Genomic DNA, 18,259 nt, shown 5'->3' with positions numbered 1-18,259 from the left:
ATTTCTACCAGACGTCCTGCAGGCAGAGCCTTAACATGTCCCAAACTGTCCCACTCACTCTGTCCCTCACACTGCTCATCTCTGCGAAAGGCACGACATCCATCCAGTTGTCCAAGCCAGAACGCCTGGAGTCTTACTTGACCCCATTTCTCGCTGCTACTGTTGCCTCTCGGGTCCGTGCACCTCTTGCCGTGATGGTGCAGGCCTGGCTGTCTCTGCCACGTGGACTATAGTGACAGCCTGCTGTCTGGTCTCCTGCTTCGGCATCATTCTCTTCTCCACAAGGCAGGCAGGCTGATTTCTCTAAAAGGAGAATCTGATCATGTGGCTTCCTTCAGTGGCCCCTGTGCACAGAAAAGCCAAGGTCCGCAGCCGGCTCTTCAGACCCCGGCCCCGCTGTGCCCCTCACTACCTCTCCGTGACCCAGCGGGGACACACTGCCTGAGTCCCTTGAATTTTGCTAATTCTTGCCCCCAGGCCTTTGTATACGCTTTTCCCTCAGCCTGGGATCACCCTGCGTTCACTGTGTTGAACTGCCCATCCTTTAGGTTCAGCTCAGAGGTCACCTTCCCTGGGAAACTTCAGGGAGAAACACCCGGCTGGGGGGAGGCGTCTGTGTCCTGTGCTTTCTCCCAGCACCGCAGGGGCTGCGCTGTAGCTGACCTAGGGGCGAGGGGCCGGGCAAAGGTGAGAACTCTCCAGGGAGAACACATGCCATGCTTCGCCTGCTGGTATATCTCTGATATGTAGCCCTGGGCCTGCCGAGAGTTGGAACTGAATACATAATGAATTGATGATGTCAGGAACTCAGGAAAAGGAGGCACTAACGTGCAAACCAGATGCCTAACGCCCAGGATTTAAGAGCACTCCTGTGCTTCTCCCAGCCCGCTATCAAAGGCAAGTGGGGTAACGTGAGGTGAAAAGAGGAAGGGACAGAAGACTGAAAGGAAGGCCTTCATCACATTTCTTGATCGATGAATAGGGTAAGTAGACAAGTCCATAGACCTGGGCCAGGCTGCCCCAGAATGCACCCTGCCTGGGCTCTGCCGAGAGGGGCAGAGGCAGTCTTTCTGGGTCGGTCCCACGAAGGAGCCAGTCCTGGGCCACGGTGCTCAGGTCCTCTGAGGTGTTCTGTCCGGCTGGGCTCCTGGTGGGTGGCATCAGCCTGGGCCATGATCAGTCCTGGGGTCCCACCCCATCGTTCTCTGTCAGCCTGGGCCTTAGGCAGTGGTTGGCCCGCCTGCCCAGCCACACGGGGGCACGATGGCCTGGACGAGAAGGGGGCGGAGGAGACCCTGGCATGGTGCTGGGGAGTAATCTAGCAGTGAGGCGGTGTGAGCGTGGGCCGGGGTCGGGGCCCGGCGAAGAGCTCACAGGCTCAGATGATACAGTGCTCTTGGGCCTTCTCTCCCAAGTAAAAGCGGTTGAAGAGGAAGGGGCTCAGGTTGATGGTCTGGAAGTGGCCCTCCAGCATCACCTCTGCCACAGCCCGGCCCACAGCGGGGGCCTGCTGGAGCCCGTGGCCACTGAAGCCCGTCGCAAAGTACATGTTGACGACGAGGGGGTGAGGGCCCACCACGCCATTCTGGTCAAAGGTGTTGTAGTCGTAGTAGCCAGCCCAAGCGCGCCGCACCTGCGGGGCACAGGACGCTGTGCGTCGGGAGGGCTGCCCTGCGCTCCGCCCCACCCACTCCCGGCTGGGGTCGGCGCACGGTACCCTCCGCCACCGCTGAGCGCGCCTGGGGGTCCTGTGAGGTGGGAGCCCTGACAGGGCCCAGATGCTCCGGGGTCATCTGTCTCCTTCCAGTTACCTTTAGAGTCTCAAAAGCTGGTACCCTCTGGGCCAGATAGGGCCACACCTTCTCCTGGAAGAAATCATGGTCCACTTCCAGGTTCCCTGGGTCTGGTTCCTCCTCCTGCGGGCAGAGGTAGGGACAAGGCTTACGTTGCCCGGGACACACGTCAGACCCAGGCCTCGCTGGCCTCTTTAATCTGTCCACTTGGTAAGTGGCGGATGGGGGGAAGAGACCCCAAGTCAAAGCCAGAGGGGACCATGACATCAGTACCAGCACTGGGCCCGCCAAAGAAGCCTGACTGCTCAGCAATACCCAGTCTCTGTCTTCTCCCCGGCACCCCGACCCCACAGAGCTCACCTCAGTGGGGCTACAGCCGCCCAGGTAGTTGTTGCCGAGTCCTTCCCGGCGGAAATAGGCTCCGCTGGGGTCTGCGACAAGCGGAGCCTCCAGGCCTGGTCCCTGGGGGCAGTGCCACAAGTACACATACCTGCCGTGACCAGCGGCGTTAGAAGCGGCGAGAACAGCAACTCCCCTCCCCGACTCTCCTCTCACCCCCACCCCGCTCCACGGCCCTGGGCAAGTCACCTTTTCCTCGGCTCCACGGGCAGCTTGGTGCCCTGAAGAGTACCAGGCAGCCCCTTCCCAATGCCAGCCAGCTCTGCGATTCGCCCAGACCAGGCCCCCGCTGCATTGACCACTATGGCGCATTCCACGGGCTGGTACTCCTGGCTGTGGTCCACCTTCACCTATGGGCACCAGAGAGGGGGGCGGAGGGAGCAGTCCAGTTCTTCCTGAGCCTCAGTTTACCCACACTGGAAGTGGGTAGCAGAAGATCAAAATGACAGCTGTTACGTTTCTCATTTAATAAAGGAGACACCTAGGCTGGGAACTTACATGGACTTCGTGGATCCTTTTCAAAGTCACCTTCTCCCCGATGGCGGTCTCCATGTGGTTAGATGAAGAGACGAAACCTGCATGAAAAAGGAAAGAAAATAAGCCCTTGAGGCCTCAAAGAGGAAGGAGATGGAGATTCCACTGGTTTCCTGAGGAAAGAAAGCTGGAAGGCTGGAAGCTTTCCCACAGACACTGAAGCAAAGAGACAGGGTAACCGGGATGAACTTGGCCGCACAGGACAGGAGGGTGCCAAAATCTTCAAGCAGATCACGAGTCACGGCCAAATGCAGTTAAGAGCCAGGGTCAGGATGCCCAGGACCAGTCCCCAGGGGAGAACTCCCTATCCTGAGAAAGCACAGGCCTTGCTCAGCCTGTGCGTGAAGGTAAGACCCTGTCTGGGCTGGCGTCCTGGCTGACAGAGGTCACAAGCAGTGGACACGGGGCCGCAGACGCACGTGTCACCTCTCCGTGGCAGAAAAGGACCCCCATGGACTGGACCTTTCGCCGAAGCCCCTGGAGCAGACACCAGGGGTCAAACCAACCTTCGTTCTCCAACCCTGTGAGGAGAAAGAGGATGCGTGAAGGTGGGCTAGGACCCTCCTCTCCTGTTGTCTCTCCTGCACCCCTAACTCTTCTTTAGGGCTCGTAAGCTGGGGAGTCACATTGACCAACTGCACCAGAGTCAGATCCTGCGGAAGGACAGAGAGCCGGCCTGGCCCGGGGGAGGCCCTGCCAGCCAGGAGGGAAGCGTTCCTCCTTGACTTGGCTGCGGGGTGCTGAGACTCCTAACCTGAGGTGCCCCTCAACCCCTGACACCCTCTGCAAGCAAGCCTCACCATAAGATGCCAAAGCCACTCCCTCCGTGTTTATCCAGGGAAACTTCTTCTGAAGCTGCTCCGGAGACATCAGACAAACTTTGGCTCCTTCCTGCCTGGAGAAATGTGTGGGTCTACGTATGTGTGCTGGATGAGTGCATGGGGGGAGAAGTATGGGCCCCGGCTCCACAAGTCAACTCCTTCATGTCACTCCTCTGCCCCCAACTCCCCATGTATCCTCCTTGCTTCCTGGAAAAGAGCAAGCTCCTAGTCAAGGCTCTTCAGCATCTGACCCCCATTTCCTTTATGACACTCTAGCCTCCCTTTGGCCACGCTAAACACCTTATCACCCGCTAACTGTTCCTCGTGCTTTCACAAGAGGGCGGGTCACTCTGTTCCCTCCACTCCTTCTGCCCAGGACAGCCTTCCTGTCCACCTCCTAGAACAATCCTGCTCACCAGCACAACTGTCTCCTTCTGGGACCCTCATGCCCAAAGGCAGCATTGTATGCGCTAAAAGGACACACTCACAAGGCGGACTGCCTGGTTCAAGTCCCAGCGCCACCACTTACTAGCTCCGGGGGCCTCAGTTTTCTCACATGTAAAATGGGCATGTTCTGATGATTAAACAAGTTAACATTTATAATGCATTTAGGATGTGACCTGATGTCCCTAGTGAAACTCGTAGAAGGTTCTGCTAAAGGGTCTCAGGCACAGAGATCAGGCTGCCTGCGCAGCCATACGGGGGCAGGATGGCCTGGACGAGAGGAGGGTGGAGGAGACCCTGGCATGGTGCTGGGGAGCAATCTAGCAGTGAGGAGGTGTGAACTCGGGCCGGGATTAGAGCCCAGGGTGACAGATGGGGCGTTGGGGCCCAGTGATGAGCTCACAGGCTCAGATGATAGTCCTGACTGACGGGTCATGAGACCCACAGCCTTTTACACGAGTCCCGGTATGGCCGGCAAAGCCTACGAGCTTAGCTCTCCGGCTCTTAGAGAAAACATTTGCAGATTTGTGGGCCCCTCCCCAGAGATCCTGACTTATTAGGAGGGATGTGTCCTGGGTGGTTCTCATCACCTGGGAATTTAGGAACCACCACGGCAGTGCTTTGTCCGTGTCTGTGTTACAGCACTTAGCACAGGGCTTCGGAGGTCTGCCCGTGCGCGTCTTCCTGACAGACTGAGCTCCTAGGGAGCAGGGCCTGTCTCGTTGGCTCCGTCACCCCGGCTCCTAAAGTGAGTCAGAGCCCACTGTGTGCGGGCAGCTGAGACGCAGCATGGCAGCCGTGCCGGGCGCCCACCTCTGCACTTTCACGTTGTTTTCCATGATCGTAGCCCCCTCCTCTGAAGCCAGAAAGAGGTAACCAGAGGGGTTGAACTGGAGGTCCAGGGGAGGGTCATCGACCACGGCCAGGTACTCCTGTGTGCAAAGAAAAGTTCCTCCAAGAAGCTGACTTCAAGAAGGGAGGGAGAGCTTTCCTGGCTTTCTCACCACAGCCCCCGGGCTTGGTACCCCGACCCAGAGGGAAGCTCTCTCCGGGCACCGCCGCTGGGAGAAAACCGGGGGTTCCAACTCCTAGCTGCCCATATGCTCGCCCAGCCAGCTGGGCTGCTCCCCTCTCTGGGCTAAAGGAGAGGTCACCACCCCACCCCCAAATCTCACAGCACGTACATTGATGTTCCGGAGAAATTCGACCGAAAAGAGGGAGAGCTGGATGTTCTCAGGCAATGAGAACTGCTGACGAATCCCACCCACAGAAAGCACGGTGGAGGCCTGGGAATACTGTGGAAAGACAAGAGAAGGCGATGTGGGCCCTGTTCCATGTGAGCAGAATACCGTACTGGAGGGTGAGAGTCACATACCCAAAGTTATTTTTTTTTTGGCCACGCTGCTGCTTGCGGATCTTAGTTCCCTGACCAGGGATGGAACCTGGGCCACCTGCAGTGGAAGTGTGGAGTCTTAACCACTGGACTGCCAGGGAAGTCCCACGTGCCCAAAGTTAAAGGGGAGTCCTACTTGCAAGTTTATAATCTAAACTTGCAGAAACCTATATGCAAGTCAACAAGGACAATAGCTATTAAAATTCTTATTAGAAGATACACAGAGCAGAGAGGCTCAGTCAACTAAAAAGGGCTGGGCGCCGTCGTACAAATGGTAATGGCCTGGAAGTACAAGGCAGGAGACTGACGTGGAAAACAGAGGGATGTGGCCAAAGGAGCAAGATTCGTGACTAGCTGGCAGTGCTAAACAGGAACAGTTAAAGAGCAGAAACCTCAGAAGTAACGTAACCTACAAGGGCGTCGTGACAGCTGTTTGTGTTAACCACAGCTTGAATGCAGGCCAGACCTCCAAGATCTCAAGACATACAACGTTGTGAAATTTGCTTCCCAAAGCAAAAACCTTATTGTCAAGGTCTCTGGTTTGAGGGAGGAAGCACATGGGGCTATTTCTCAACAAGGGCCAAAGCACAGTCCCTGCCCTTTGGCCCTGCAAACACTGAGGTCTTTCCTCTTCTCTCCTCCCCTCGAGTCCTTAAGAAAATACAAGTCTGCACCCCACTCCTGACTCTGCCCCACCCCAGACCTCACCGTGTGGTCCCGCTCCACCACCAGCACCCGAATGGCACCTTGCCGCTTCTCCAGCCTCTTCAGCCAATAGGCTACGGACAGGCCAAGCACCCCACCGCCAACAATCACCACATCGGAGTGTTCAGGGGGCAGGTGGCTGGTGTCACATAGCGGACTCCAGGCCCCTCCAGGAAGGACGGACTGGATCTTCTTCTTAATCTCCGACACCTTTCCATGCCAGTCTGTGGGATACAGTTATGGTCAAAGAGAGCCATACATCTCCTTTCCAGGAGGCGGAGCGGGGTGTGTGTTAGATGATGGGCACAGGAAAAGGTGGGCTAAACGGAACACCGAGTGTTCAGTCCTCACTGCCATTCCTTCTCACGAGGTCAGCTCGCACCCAGCAGCACTCCACAGCTTGGCTTCATGTTCTCTACACCAGAGTCTCACTTCCTTTGAGTGCATTATACCCAGCACTGCAAGATTCAACTTCCTAAAACCGACACTCTCTGTTCTCTCCACTGGCTAGGGGACTTATACGTATTTCTCTCCTGTGCAGACCTCTCTCTCCCCTGAGCCCAGGCTCCTGGACCAAGAGATCCCGGCACACCTAGAGCCGCACTGCCTTCTGAAGCACGGACCTCTGAGTGGCACCTTATCCTGGATATCCATCACCAACAGCAAACCTACATTCATGTTGTCTGTTATCAAGTCCTGACGACTTTGCCTCTTAAACATCTCCCCAATCTCCCCAATCTGTACCCTTTTTTCCCCATCTCTACCACCACTGCCCTAGACCAAACCACGATGTCTCTCCCACCTAAACTGTTAAAAGCTCCTGTTTCCACTCATTCCCCTCTTGTCTAACCCCCCCAACTTCTTTTCTATATCACGGCTAGAATGATCTTTTCTAAACACTAATTTAATCACACACTCTCTTGCTTAAAACCCTCCAGTGGGTTTCCATTACCCTAAGGATAAAAGTCCAAAATCTTTCACGTGGCCTGCGAGACACTGCATGATCTGGCTCCTGTTTGCCCTGTCCTCCCCGAACCCTCCAGCCTCAGCCCCTTCATTCCTGCCACAGGGGATCCACACAGGTGTTCTCCCTGCTTTGAAACTCTGTGCCCACTTCTTTGCCCAGTTAACTCCTTGCTTCCTTTAGATCTCAGCTCAGTTATCATTTTCTCAGGGATGCCTTCTTTCCTGACCCCCTAGACTATGCCAAGTTCTCCTGTCATGCTATCTCATAGCTCCATGAACTGCTCTTTTGCAGCATGCAACACACTTGCAACTTTGAGTTTATCTGATTGCTTCATGCTGTACTATGTCTACCTTCTCCATAGAATCTCCAGTCTAGAACAGTACCTGGCACAACCTAAGTGCTCAACAAATGTCTTGAATTCATGAATCCTTTTGTCTTTCACACCTAACTCACGAATCTCCAAGTCTTCTCTCACTGTCTCCAATTCAAAGTTCGAACTCTTCCCTGCATTCGAATCCTTCTTTGATCTGGACTTAACCTTACCTGTCCTGAGTACATTTCATACAACTACTCAAACTCTCTATCTGGATGGCCTTTGCTAATTCCTTGCACAAGAACAGTACTTTTCTCCTCCTAACCTTTGCTCAGTTCCCCAGAACCTGGAACTCATGCTTTCCTTGAGCCAGTAAACATCATCTTTCAAAGCTGATCTCCGTTCCCACCTGTTCCATGTACTGCTATAATTACACTAGCCACTGGCACTGGCAGTGCAGGGTATCCTCCGAGTTGGGTTCTCTCCAGTCTTGAACCGGTCTACCAAAGCCTTCCCTCTCCAGCTACACTTCAGGCACCTGCAGGACATATATCGAATCCTCTCTTTCTCTTCTTTCCTCCTTCACGGCCACAACACTAAGCACAGCATCCTGCACGCGAGCAGGACTTCATGCACTTCTGTGCCACCAATGAATCTGCCTGGCTGCTATTCTGGTGGTAAGTTCAAGCACAGAAGGATCTGGGATATGTCACCTGAGAAGGGCAACCCTGGGATCCATACCCCTGTCCAGGCTCTACAAGCTCCGGCAGGCAAGGTTACCTCCTGCTCCCAGCGACCCACTGTCTTCCCAACGCGGACCGGGACCTCGAGTCCTGAAGGTCACATGGCTGGAGATTGGGAACACCCCAGAACCACGATACCCTCCGCTGCCCTCAGCTTTACCCAGAGTAGAGCCTTCTCTGTGTGTGCCTAGCCCCCGGCCCAAGAGGCCCGGGCCCAAGCCGAGCCGCAGCGCCCTCCGAAGCATGGCCCTGGGGCTCTCGGCAGCTAGGATAGGGGTACCCTACCCCGGCAAGGTCCCAGCCCGCCGTCACTGCTACGCGTCGCCTGCAGTTCATTCGAGCGCGCCCATTGGCCAGCGGCCCCTCCGGGCCCCACCCCTCCACCCTATAGGCGGCCGTACTGTCCCTTTTTTTTTTTCTGTCCCCTGCCTGCCTGAGAGCCCCGCCCAGGCCCGCCCCCACCCGCCATTGGCGTACCCGGCGTTACGTCAGACCTACGCGTCCGCTGGCCGAGCTAGGGAGGGACCCAGGCTACTGCGCTGAACGGAAGTGCGGCTGAGCAGGTTTCCGGGGCCGCTGGTGTGACGTGTCCCGCGCTTGGCGCAGCAGGAAGCGGGGGCCATCGCGACCTGAGTTCCCGGCGCCGGCCCCGGCTCTTTTCCCGCTGCCGCCATGCTCGACTTCTTCACCATTTTCTCCAAAGGCGGGCTAGTGCTCTGGTGCTTCCAGGGCGTGAGCGACTCATGCACCGGGCCAGTTAACGCGTTGATTCGTTCCGTGTTGCTGCAGGTACTGCCCCCGCGGGATCAGAACTCTGGGCTTGTCCCCCTGACCCGGTCCCTAGTCCCCCCTCGACTGATCCCGCGCCTCCCTCCCACCCCGTCGGCCCACCTCAAACCGGCCGCTCACTCGTAACTGTGTAACTGTGACTCCACTTTTTTCTCCCACCCCCATCAGACCATCCCGCAACTTTGCGCTGTCCCCTCCCCCTCCTCTTTCTGGGACTCTGGCCGGAATCCGTAGTCTATTGAGACTTAGCGTCGTTCCCTCCATTCGCCCCCAGCAGCTTGGTTTTCTGTTGTTTCGAAGGCCGGGTGAGATAATGGCTGGAGAAACGGCCTTTAAAAACTGTAGATAGTGTACAGCTGCTAGTAAGTCTGATTGTTTATATGAGATGAGGACTCCTTCCCATCTGGCTCGCACGTGTCCTCCCCTCCCACCTCTTTGCCCCTTTCCCCCAAGCTCGGTGTCTCCTTTTCTCGCAGGAGGAATGCTGAAGAGCAGCTCCCCTGAATCTTCTTGCCCTGGGGACAGGTTTGAGTTTGGGGGAGTGTCTAGTTCTCCTCCAAAGGCAATCCTGGAGAGGCCCAAGTCTAGGTGTTGGGACAGTCTGAACTCTGAGACATACTCTTTTTCCAGGAAAGGGGAGGTAACAACTCCTTCACCCATGAGGCACTCACGCTCAAGTATAAACTGGACAACCAGTTTGAGCTGGTGTTTGTGGTAAGTGGGGGTATTTTAGAGGGGCAATGATTATAGTCACCACGGAGTCCTGATTATTCAGAAAACCCTGATTAATTGTACCCAGTGTTTATGATGAAGTAACTGAGAAGACACGGAGGGTGGAGGGGGAAAGGGGAGAAGCTCTCGGGCCCAGTCAGAGGGCTTGGCTGCTCCTAGGTCAGGGAAACCTGCCAGGTGGCTGAGCCAGTCTCTGAAGGGCTAGGCTGAGTTGGCTTCCCTCTGTTCTGGGCTAGCATGTGAGCAGATCTCTTGGCTCTGTTTCTTTCCCTAAACAGGTAGGTTTTCAGAAGATCCTAACACTGACGTACGTAGACAAGTTGATAGACGATGTGCACCGGCTGTTTCGTGACAAGTACCGCACTGAGATCCAACAGCAAAGTGCCTTAAGTCTACTGAATGGCACTTTTGATTTCCAGAATGACTTTCTGCGGCTCCTTCGGTGAGAGGCCTCCCCTCTCCAAAATAGTCTCTGTGACTTGAGCTTCCTTCCTTCCCGAGGGCGGGTGGACGGCAGTATGTTGTGGATTGAAAGGCACTCCTGAGTTTGCTGCTCGGTTCTGGTTATCCTCTGGGTGTGAGGGCCCTTCTCCTGCATTTGGACTCTTCCCTTTTCTCTTTAGTGAAGCGGAGGAGAGCAGTAAGGTCCGTGCTCCCACAACCATGAAGAAATTTGAAGATTCTGAAAAGGCCAAGAAACCTGTGAGGTCCATGATTGAGACACGGGGTGAAAAACCTAAGGAAAAAGCCAAGAACAGCAAAAAAAACAAGGGGGCCAAGAAGGAAGGTGAGCTTGAACTTGGACACCTGGGGGCATGAAAAGTCGTTAAGGTGGGCTGGAGTGGTTCCCTGCCCTTCCCTCGCTCCGGTGCCCACCACCCTCACCATCGTCCCCGGTCCTCGCGATCCCCTAGATGTTTGTTCCTAGTTTCGTCTTAATGATTTGGAAGGCTTTTCCCTATTTGTCTGTTTTGTTGGAATTTGGTCTTTTTTTCCCCAGTGAGTTTTCTCCTTGACAGGTTCTGATGGCCCTTCGGCTACCAGCAAAGCAGTCCCTGCAGAAAAGTCAGGTCTCCCAGTGGGGCCTGAGAACGGGATAGAACTTTCCAAAGAGGAACTGATCCGCAGGAAGCGAGAAGAGTTCATTCAGAAGCATGGGAGGGGTATGGAGAAGTCCAGGTGAGCATTCCAGCTTTTGCCATACGTACTGCTATCTAGACATGTTGGGGGCGAGGGAGTCCTTGTCTCTGGGGTGGGTGTTTCGTCTCCTGCTTCTTCATCGGAACCCTTTGTGCTGTAACCCTTTGCAGCAAGTCCAGTAAGTCAGATGCTCCCAAGGAGAAGGGCAAAAAAGCGCCCCGGGTGTGGGCACTGGGTGGCTCTGTCAACAAGGAAGTCCTGGACTATAGCGCTCCTACCGCCAATGGGGCCCCCGAGGGCGCCCCGCCTGAGGACATCAACTTGGTAAGAGGCAGCAGGGCCAGAGTGAAGGCCAATGTTAATAAGAAACGGGGGAGGAAGGAGAGATGAGGAGGGCAGTACTCTTGACTCCTTGGCGCGAGGGGTGAGTTACATTTGGAGCTTCCTGAATCGAAGAGGTGGAGCAGTGTAGACAGGGTAAATCTAGGCTTTTCCCCCCACAGCCCATCGTGTTCTTGATCCCATCTCCTCCTTTTCCGCATACCCTCCAGATTCGAGGGACTGGGTCTGGGAGGCAGCTTCAGGATCTGGACTGCAGCAGCTCAGATGACGAAGGGGCCGCTCAAAACTCCACCAAACCTAGGTAGGAGATCCGAGCTGGTGGCTGGTGGGTGTGGCTCCAGAACTGAGGAGACTTGACTGCTGCCTGCTGGCCATATGTGCATCTGTAACCTTCTGTGCCTGCAGTGCTACCAAGGGGACTCTGGGTGGCATGTTTGGGATGCTGAAGGGCCTTGTGGGTTCCAAGAGCTTGAGTCGTGAAGACATGGAATCTGTGCTGGACAAGATGCGTGACCATCTCATTGGTGAGTCAGGAACCGGTGGACTCGTGTTTCTGGGGTGGGGACGGCGGGGGCAGAATGGCTGTACCATAGGGGGTGTTCACTGCTGCTGGAGCACTCATGCCACGCCTTTCCCCCTCTTCTCAGCTAAGAACGTGGCAGCAGACATTGCGGTCCAACTCTGTGAATCTGTTGCGAACAAGCTGGAAGGGAAGGTGATGGGGACGTTCAGCAGTAAGTATCTCCCTGGACCTGGAAGTGCTTGGGTGGGCATCACACACCCCAGAAGGCCACCGCGTCCACCTCCGTTCTTACTAGGTGTGTGACTTTTGACGAATCCCGTAACATCTACGTTTCTATTTTGTAACTTGGATTTTGGGTGGTGATGGCCTCTAAGTTAGGAGGATTAAAATGAACTAATACTTGTAAAGTGCTTAGGATTCCTGGGCAGGCTCCCAGTTCCCTTAGCTCAGAAAGGGGCTGGGCATTCCCGGAGCACATTACTTGGGCTTCACTGATACACCTCTGCCCCCACCTCAGCGGTGACTTCCACCGTAAAGCTAGCTCTCCAAGAGTCCCTGGTGCAGATCCTGCAGCCGCAGCGCCGTGTGGACATGCTCCGGGATATCATGGATGCCCAGCGTCATCAGCGCCCTTACGTGGTCACCTTCTGTGGTGTGAATGGCGTGGGGAAGTCTACTAACCTTGCCAAGGTCGGTGCAGTTCCGCAGCCCGTCTCTGACATCATTTCTTCACTCTGCATTTCCTGGCACCTCTGGGTCTAGGTGACAGTTTTCTTTGCCTCTTTTGCAGATTTCCTTCTGGCTGTTAGAGAATGGCTTCAGTGTCCTCATTGCTGCCTGTGATACATTCCGTGCCGGGGCTGTGGAGCAGCTGCGGACGCACACCCGACGTTTGCGCGCCCTGCACCCCCCCGAGAATCACGGTGGCCGCGCCATGGTGCAGTTGTTTGAGAAGGGCTACGGCAAGGATGCTGCTGGCATCGCCATGGAAGCCATTGCCTTTGGTACAGCGCACAGAAAGCTGGGGGGCTTGTCTGGGCCCCTTTTCTCCTTGGGTTCTCTTGGAACTTGCAGAGGCCCGGGGTTACCCTACCACCAACGTCCTGCGCAGTAACAGGTCAGGACTGGTGACGTGCCGTGATCTGCTCTGGGGTAACGAGTGTAGTTGCAGGCAAACCTAGTATATTTGTTTATCTCTATTTGGTCACCTTTACCTACTGCCATCCTTTTCCTAAATATGCTTGATGGCTGAGTATGGGAATTTTTTCTTACACTACCTTGTAACCTAAGGAAATAAACAGGTAGACTTCTAATATGGCCAGTTTGGGACTTCCTGAGAGGAAAGCTGGAAACGTGACAGTCCAGGAGTTTTGACTTGACCACTTTTTTTCTCTCTAGCACGTAACCAAGGCTTTGATGTGGTGCTGGTGGACACAGCTGGCCGCATGCAGGACAATGCCCCTCTGATGACTGCCCTGGCCAAGCTCATTACTGTCAACACACCCGACTTGGTGCTGTTTGTGGGGGAGGCCTTAGTAGGCAATGAGGCCGTGGACCAGCTGGTGAGGGCTAGGGCTTGGTTCTCTTTCCAGCCTCAGCTTTGGCCACTTTAGGTGCATCTTATACTTAATGTCATGTTCCTCCTTTCCAGGTCAAGTTCAACAGGGCCTTGGCTGACCATTCTATGGCCCAGACACCTCGGCTCATTGATGGCATTGTCCTTACCAAATTTGATACCATCGATGACAAGGTAAATATGGACGACACAGGGCAGAGTGGGACTGGGAGAGGGGAACGGCCATCCTTCACAAGGGAGCGGAGGCTCTAAGGGCACACTGGCTCCAAAGCCTCCTGTTGCTTAGGGGGTGAAAAGGAGTGGCCTGGAGTTGACTGGGTATCCCCTTTCTCTGCTTCAGGTGGGAGCTGCTATTTCTATGACCTATATCACAAGCAAACCCATCGTCTTTGTGGGCACCGGCCAGACCTACTGTGACCTACGCAGTCTCAACGCCAAGGCCGTGGTGGCTGCCCTCATGAAGGCTTAACGTGGCTCTTGGCCAATACCAAATCACCGCTTCCCCCCAAAGCCCCCATCCCTGTATCAAGAATGTGCTTTAGAGTATGTGAGCAACTTGTCTTCAGTGTAGTTCAAAGGCAGAGTGAGGGAGCTCCAGGCGAGGGCTTGCAGCCCCTCCTAACCCCACTCCCTGTTCAGCCCAGCCTCCCTCTGCAAGGAGGGCCTAATCATGTTACGGTCACTGCCCATTACCCGCCCCCAGCCCCATGCTCCTCCCCCTTCCTACTCACTCAGGCATCCCTTCATTCTGCCTACAGACTCGGTCTCATTACAGCTTTGACCAATGGTTAGAAGATCCAGCACCAGAGCTTTGCTAGTTAAGTGTGGTCATGGGGACGTCCGAGCATCATCCCCTGCTCCATTAGATAAAGAGACTTCCAGAGCCAGCTCTGGGTCCTGAGTGGCACCTCCCCCTAGGATATACACAGCTTTCCGGTCCCTGGGGCCGGGACGACACCCCCACACTGTGGCAGTGTATGGCCTGTCCTTAGTTGCTGCTGATTCCAGGATGACCCCTGGCCCCGTTTCCCCGAAGCATCAGCTAGGCCACAGTGATGTGTTACAGATGAGTGAAAGAGGAGTCCCTGCCTCCCTCAGAGATGAAGGGAGCCGAGCTGCAGTGCTGCATTGGGCTTCTCGGCCTCCAAGGTCTCCTCCCACTTCCAGAATCCAGACATAACTTTGCATGTTCCCCTTCCCGGGAGAAAACCAACTGTCAGAAGAGGAGACACACCGCCCCCTGCCCCTTCTTCACCTGGGATGGATCCTGGCTTTTCCTCATCCTCTACAGTGCCTGGTAGACAAGTGCTACGTTGAATACAGACCTTGTTAAGACTTGTCCTGTAGCTTGGTATTACAGATGTGCTATTAGTGCAATAAGGTGAAGGCTGTCTGCCCAGAGAAATACATAATTTATATAAGAAAATAAATTTCATAAATAAATTGCCTTTTAGGTCTTGGAGTTATGTTACAGGAGGATTCAAAACTAAAATCCTACATCACACTGTAGTTCTAGGAGTTATGGTAAGAAGGGAAACAGGAATTGATAATGCTGAGGCATCAGGTAAAAATAAGTAGTTGTCCCAAGAATGAGATCACCTTCCCCCAAGGTGAAAGAAGAGAACTTTTAAAATTTAAATTCGGCTTGTATCTTTGCAGGTTAGGAGTTTTCTAGAGTGACTCAAAGTAGAGCTGGGGCCCTGGGAAGTAAATGAACAAGCTTTTAATACAGCTCAATTATGTAAAAGACTGTACACTGTAAAAGATCTAGAAAACTAGAGCTTCAAGCCATGTTTTAAAAATGCCATTAAGCTTAATTGAAAAACCAAGTATAGAGTACAAAACTGCAACAAGGGCCGCGGCGATCCCGTGGCATCTAGATCCCGAGTCCTTCATGCAGAGCTGTGGCCACGGTCGGTAGAGATTTCCCGTGGATCTGCTGTGTGGACATAGGCCTGTCCAGCCTGGGGGCGGGGCGGGGCGACCTCCGGGTCCCTTGTCACTTGGGTATTGAACTGGAACGGGCCGCAGAGGATCAGGAAGCAGCCGGCACGGCACGAAGGGGTAAGCTGCGACACCCGCCCACTAACCCCGGCCTTCAACCTCTGCGTTCTGGTAGTTCCTAGGAGCTGTTTTGGGTTCTTGTGAGTTTACTTGTTAAACACTGTCCACGGTAGGCCCTTACAGCTTGGTCTAATGGTGGTGATTCCTCTAGCCCTCTCATGTACTACAGTCTGTGGAGAGAGAGAAGGGAGAGAGTTAGTGAAGTTTCACAAAACAGGTTTACACATCTAAAGCTGCAGAAATTTAAGTCATTTCCCTTCAGAAGACAAGACACAAGATACTAGGAAACTCGTAACAGACTTGGTGGGAAAATACAGACGCTTTAACAGGTAGGAGAGGTTCTCCAAGGTCTTAACTAAGTTCTGGGAAAGCATTTTCTGCTGACAAACTGACACATAGTAGAACAGGAAACAGTATACCTCTCATTTCACTGTGTGCTGTCGATGAGCCATTTAGCTGGCCTTCTGAGCCATTTAGCTGGCCTTCTCTTACCATCCCTGCTAAACAGAACATACACCAGTATCAGATATTTGGCTGAAAAGCTAAAACTATTAATAATAGAAAAGCAACCAACTGAAGAGAGATGAAAGTACATGGTCTGACTAAGAAGGACGCCATTTAGGAACGCACACATTAGGCAGGACAGTAAGCCAGTTAGTCTTCACACTGTTGTATTAAACAACAGGGAAGCAGTGAGGTCCCTGAGTACACGGACATTACTTGTGAACAAAACAAGTGTGCTTGCTGTCCCTAACTAGTCCAGAAGGCCAAGTTTAGGTAAAAAGAACTACTCCAGCTGGGGTCAGGAAGCAGCGTGCAAGGAGGCAAATTCAACCAAGTAGAAGAGTGAAAAGTAGCAGACACGCCCATGGTATAAAATGGGTTTAGAGCTGTGCCGTCCCACTGGCCACATGTGCTGTTTAGTTTTAAATTAAATTAAAAATTCTGTTCCTCAGGGAACTCCCTGGTGGTCCAGTGGTCAGGACTCCAAGCTTCCACTGCGGGGACCTGGGTTCAATCCCTGGGTGGGGGACTAAGATCCCGCAAGCCAAGTGGTGCGGCCAGGAGAAAAAAAAATCTGTTCCTCAGTCACACTGACCGCACTTCAAATGCTCAATGGTCGCATGCGGCTTGTGGATACAGTACTGGACAGAGAAGATTACAGAATATTCCTATCATTGCAGAAAATTCTATGGGACAGCACTGGGATAGATAATGTATAGGAAGAGGTTTAAATCTGAACACACGGGAGGAAAGAATAGCAATCAGAAACATGGCCAATTAGAATATAAACAAAAGACAGCACCCAAACACACAAATTGGTATTCCTCTCTTGGAAAGCACTTTAGCAATATTTATCAACCACTAAAATGTTCATGCCCTTTGACCTAGTAATTATACTGAGAACCCATCCTACTGGCAAAAGGAAAAACTGTACCATTCATCACAACAGTGCTTACAATAGAAAAAACTAGATACTGCCTAACATAGGGGAATAATTAGGTAACTGTGACATCCACACTGGATTATAACACAGTCATTAAAAATACTGGTTATGGGCATTTTTTACAGAACCACAACAAAAAATCTTAAAATTTGTATGGAGACACAAAAGACCCCAAATAGCCAAAGCAGTCTTGAGGAAAAAAAAAAGAGCTGGAGGAATCAGACTCCCTGACTTCAGACTATACTACAAAGCTACGGTAATCAAGACAATATGGTACTGGCACAAAAACAGAAATATAGATCAATGGAACAGGATAGAAAGCCCAGAGATAAACCCACGCACCTATGGTTAACTAATCTATGACAAGGGAGGCAAGGATATACAGTGGAGAAAAGACAGTCTCTCCAATAAGTGGTGCTGGGAAACCTGGACAGCTACATGTAAAAGAATGAAATTAGAACACTCCCTAACACCATAACACAAAAATAAACTCAAAATGGATTAGAGACCTAAATGTAAGACCAGACACTATAAAACTCTTAGAGGAAAACATAGGAAGAACACTCTTTGACATAAATCACAGCAAGATATTTTTTGATTCAGCTCCTAGAGTAATGGAAATAAAAACAAAAATAAATGGGACCTAATGAAACTTAAAAGCTTTTGCACAGCAAAGGAAACTACGAACAAGACGAAAAGACAACCCTCAGAATGAGAGAAAATATTTGCACATGAATCCATGGACAAAGGATTAATCTCCAAAATATATAAACAGCTCATGCAGCTCAATATTAAAAAAACAAACAACCCAATCAAAAATGGGCAGAAGACCTAAATAGACATTTCTCCAAAGAAGACATACAGATGGCCAAGAAGCACATGAAAAGCTGCTCAGAATCACTAATCAGAGAAATGCAAATCAAAACTACAGTGAGGTATCACCTCACACCAGTTAGAATGGGCATCATCAGAAAATCTACAAACGACAAATGCTGGAGAGGGTGTGGAGGAAAGGGAACCCTCTTGCACTGTTGGTGGGAATGTAAACTGATACAGCCACTATGGAGAACAGTATGGAGGCTCCTTAAAAAACTAAAAATAGAATTACCATATGACCCAGCAATCCCACTACTGGGCATATACGCAGAGAAAACCGTAATTCAAAAAGACACATGCACCACAATGTTCACTGCAGCACTATTTACAATAGCCAGGTCATGGAAGCAACCTAAATGCCCATCGACAGACGAATGGATAAAGAAGATGTGGTACATATATACAATGGAGTACTATTACTCAGCCATAAAAAGGAGTGAAATTGGGTCATTTGTAGAGACGTGGATGGATCTAGAGACTGTCATACAGAGTGAAGTAAGTCAGAAAGAGAAAAACAAATATCGTACTATATTAACACATGTATGTGGAACCTAGAAAAACGGTCCAGATGAACCAGTTTTCAGGGCGGAAACAGACACAAAGATGTAGAGAACAAACGTATGGACACCAAGGGGGGAAAGCCGCGGGGGGTGGTGGT

General features: G+C 52.5%; 3 protein-coding genes across 10 annotated transcripts in view; 1 reads left to right on the top strand and 2 right to left on the bottom strand.

Annotated features, from left to right (window-relative positions):
• Positions 1-947: 947 nt before the first annotated feature.
• FOXRED1 (FAD dependent oxidoreductase domain containing 1) lies at positions 948-8,460 on the bottom strand. 2 transcript variants are annotated; one of them, XM_024740750.1, is made up of 11 exons: positions 8,273-8,460; positions 6,093-6,313; positions 5,176-5,286; positions 4,805-4,923; positions 3,527-3,621; positions 3,146-3,247; positions 2,691-2,767; positions 2,382-2,542; positions 2,154-2,283; positions 1,812-1,916; positions 948-1,633 (listed from the first exon to the last, which is right to left on the bottom strand). In XM_024740750.1, the coding sequence occupies exons 1-11, from the start codon at positions 8,355-8,357 to the stop codon at positions 1,379-1,381; spliced, it is 1,461 nt and encodes a 486-aa protein (XP_024596518.1). In that variant the 5' UTR covers positions 8,358-8,460; the 3' UTR covers positions 948-1,378. The 2 variants fall into 2 exon arrangements, with proteins under 2 accessions (XP_024596518.1, XP_024596517.1); XM_024740749.1 differs by having other exon boundaries at positions 8,150-8,414.
• Positions 8,461-8,669: 209 nt separating this feature from the next.
• On the top strand, positions 8,670-14,662 carry SRPRA (SRP receptor subunit alpha). The gene is made up of 14 exons (XM_024740734.1): positions 8,670-8,901; positions 9,532-9,615; positions 9,912-10,075; positions 10,257-10,420; positions 10,653-10,812; positions 10,944-11,097; positions 11,325-11,416; positions 11,521-11,639; positions 11,763-11,849; positions 12,156-12,328; positions 12,429-12,642; positions 13,037-13,200; positions 13,290-13,388; positions 13,555-14,662. The coding sequence occupies exons 1-14, from the start codon at positions 8,785-8,787 to the stop codon at positions 13,681-13,683; spliced, it is 1,920 nt and encodes a 639-aa protein (XP_024596502.1). The 5' UTR covers positions 8,670-8,784; the 3' UTR covers positions 13,684-14,662.
• Positions 14,663-14,921: 259 nt separating this feature from the next.
• Positions 14,922-18,259, bottom strand: part of SIRAL1 (SIR2 antiphage like 1) — a 46,881-nt gene continuing 43,543 nt past the window's right edge. For 5 of the 7 annotated variants that reach the window (XM_024740743.1, XM_024740740.1, XM_024740736.1 and 2 more), the window contains 2 exons: positions 15,698-15,778; positions 14,922-15,448 (listed from right to left, as the gene is read on the bottom strand). In XM_024740743.1, coding sequence (XP_024596511.1) covers positions 15,435-15,448; positions 15,698-15,778 — 95 coding nt within the window. In that variant the 3' untranslated portion in view covers positions 14,922-15,434. The remainder of the gene's footprint in view (positions 15,449-15,697; positions 15,779-18,259) is intronic. The other 2 variants (XM_024740741.1, XM_024740742.1) reach the window with 2 other exon arrangements.

Source organism: Neophocaena asiaeorientalis, unplaced genomic scaffold (assembly GCF_003031525.2).
Source record: "Neophocaena asiaeorientalis asiaeorientalis breed wild unplaced genomic scaffold, Neophocaena_asiaeorientalis_V1.1 scaffold308, whole genome shotgun sequence".
NCBI lineage: Eukaryota > Metazoa > Chordata > Mammalia > Artiodactyla > Phocoenidae > Neophocaena > Neophocaena asiaeorientalis.
The sequence above is the reverse complement of the archived record's forward strand: the minus strand, read 5'-3'. Positions and strand labels throughout refer to the sequence as shown.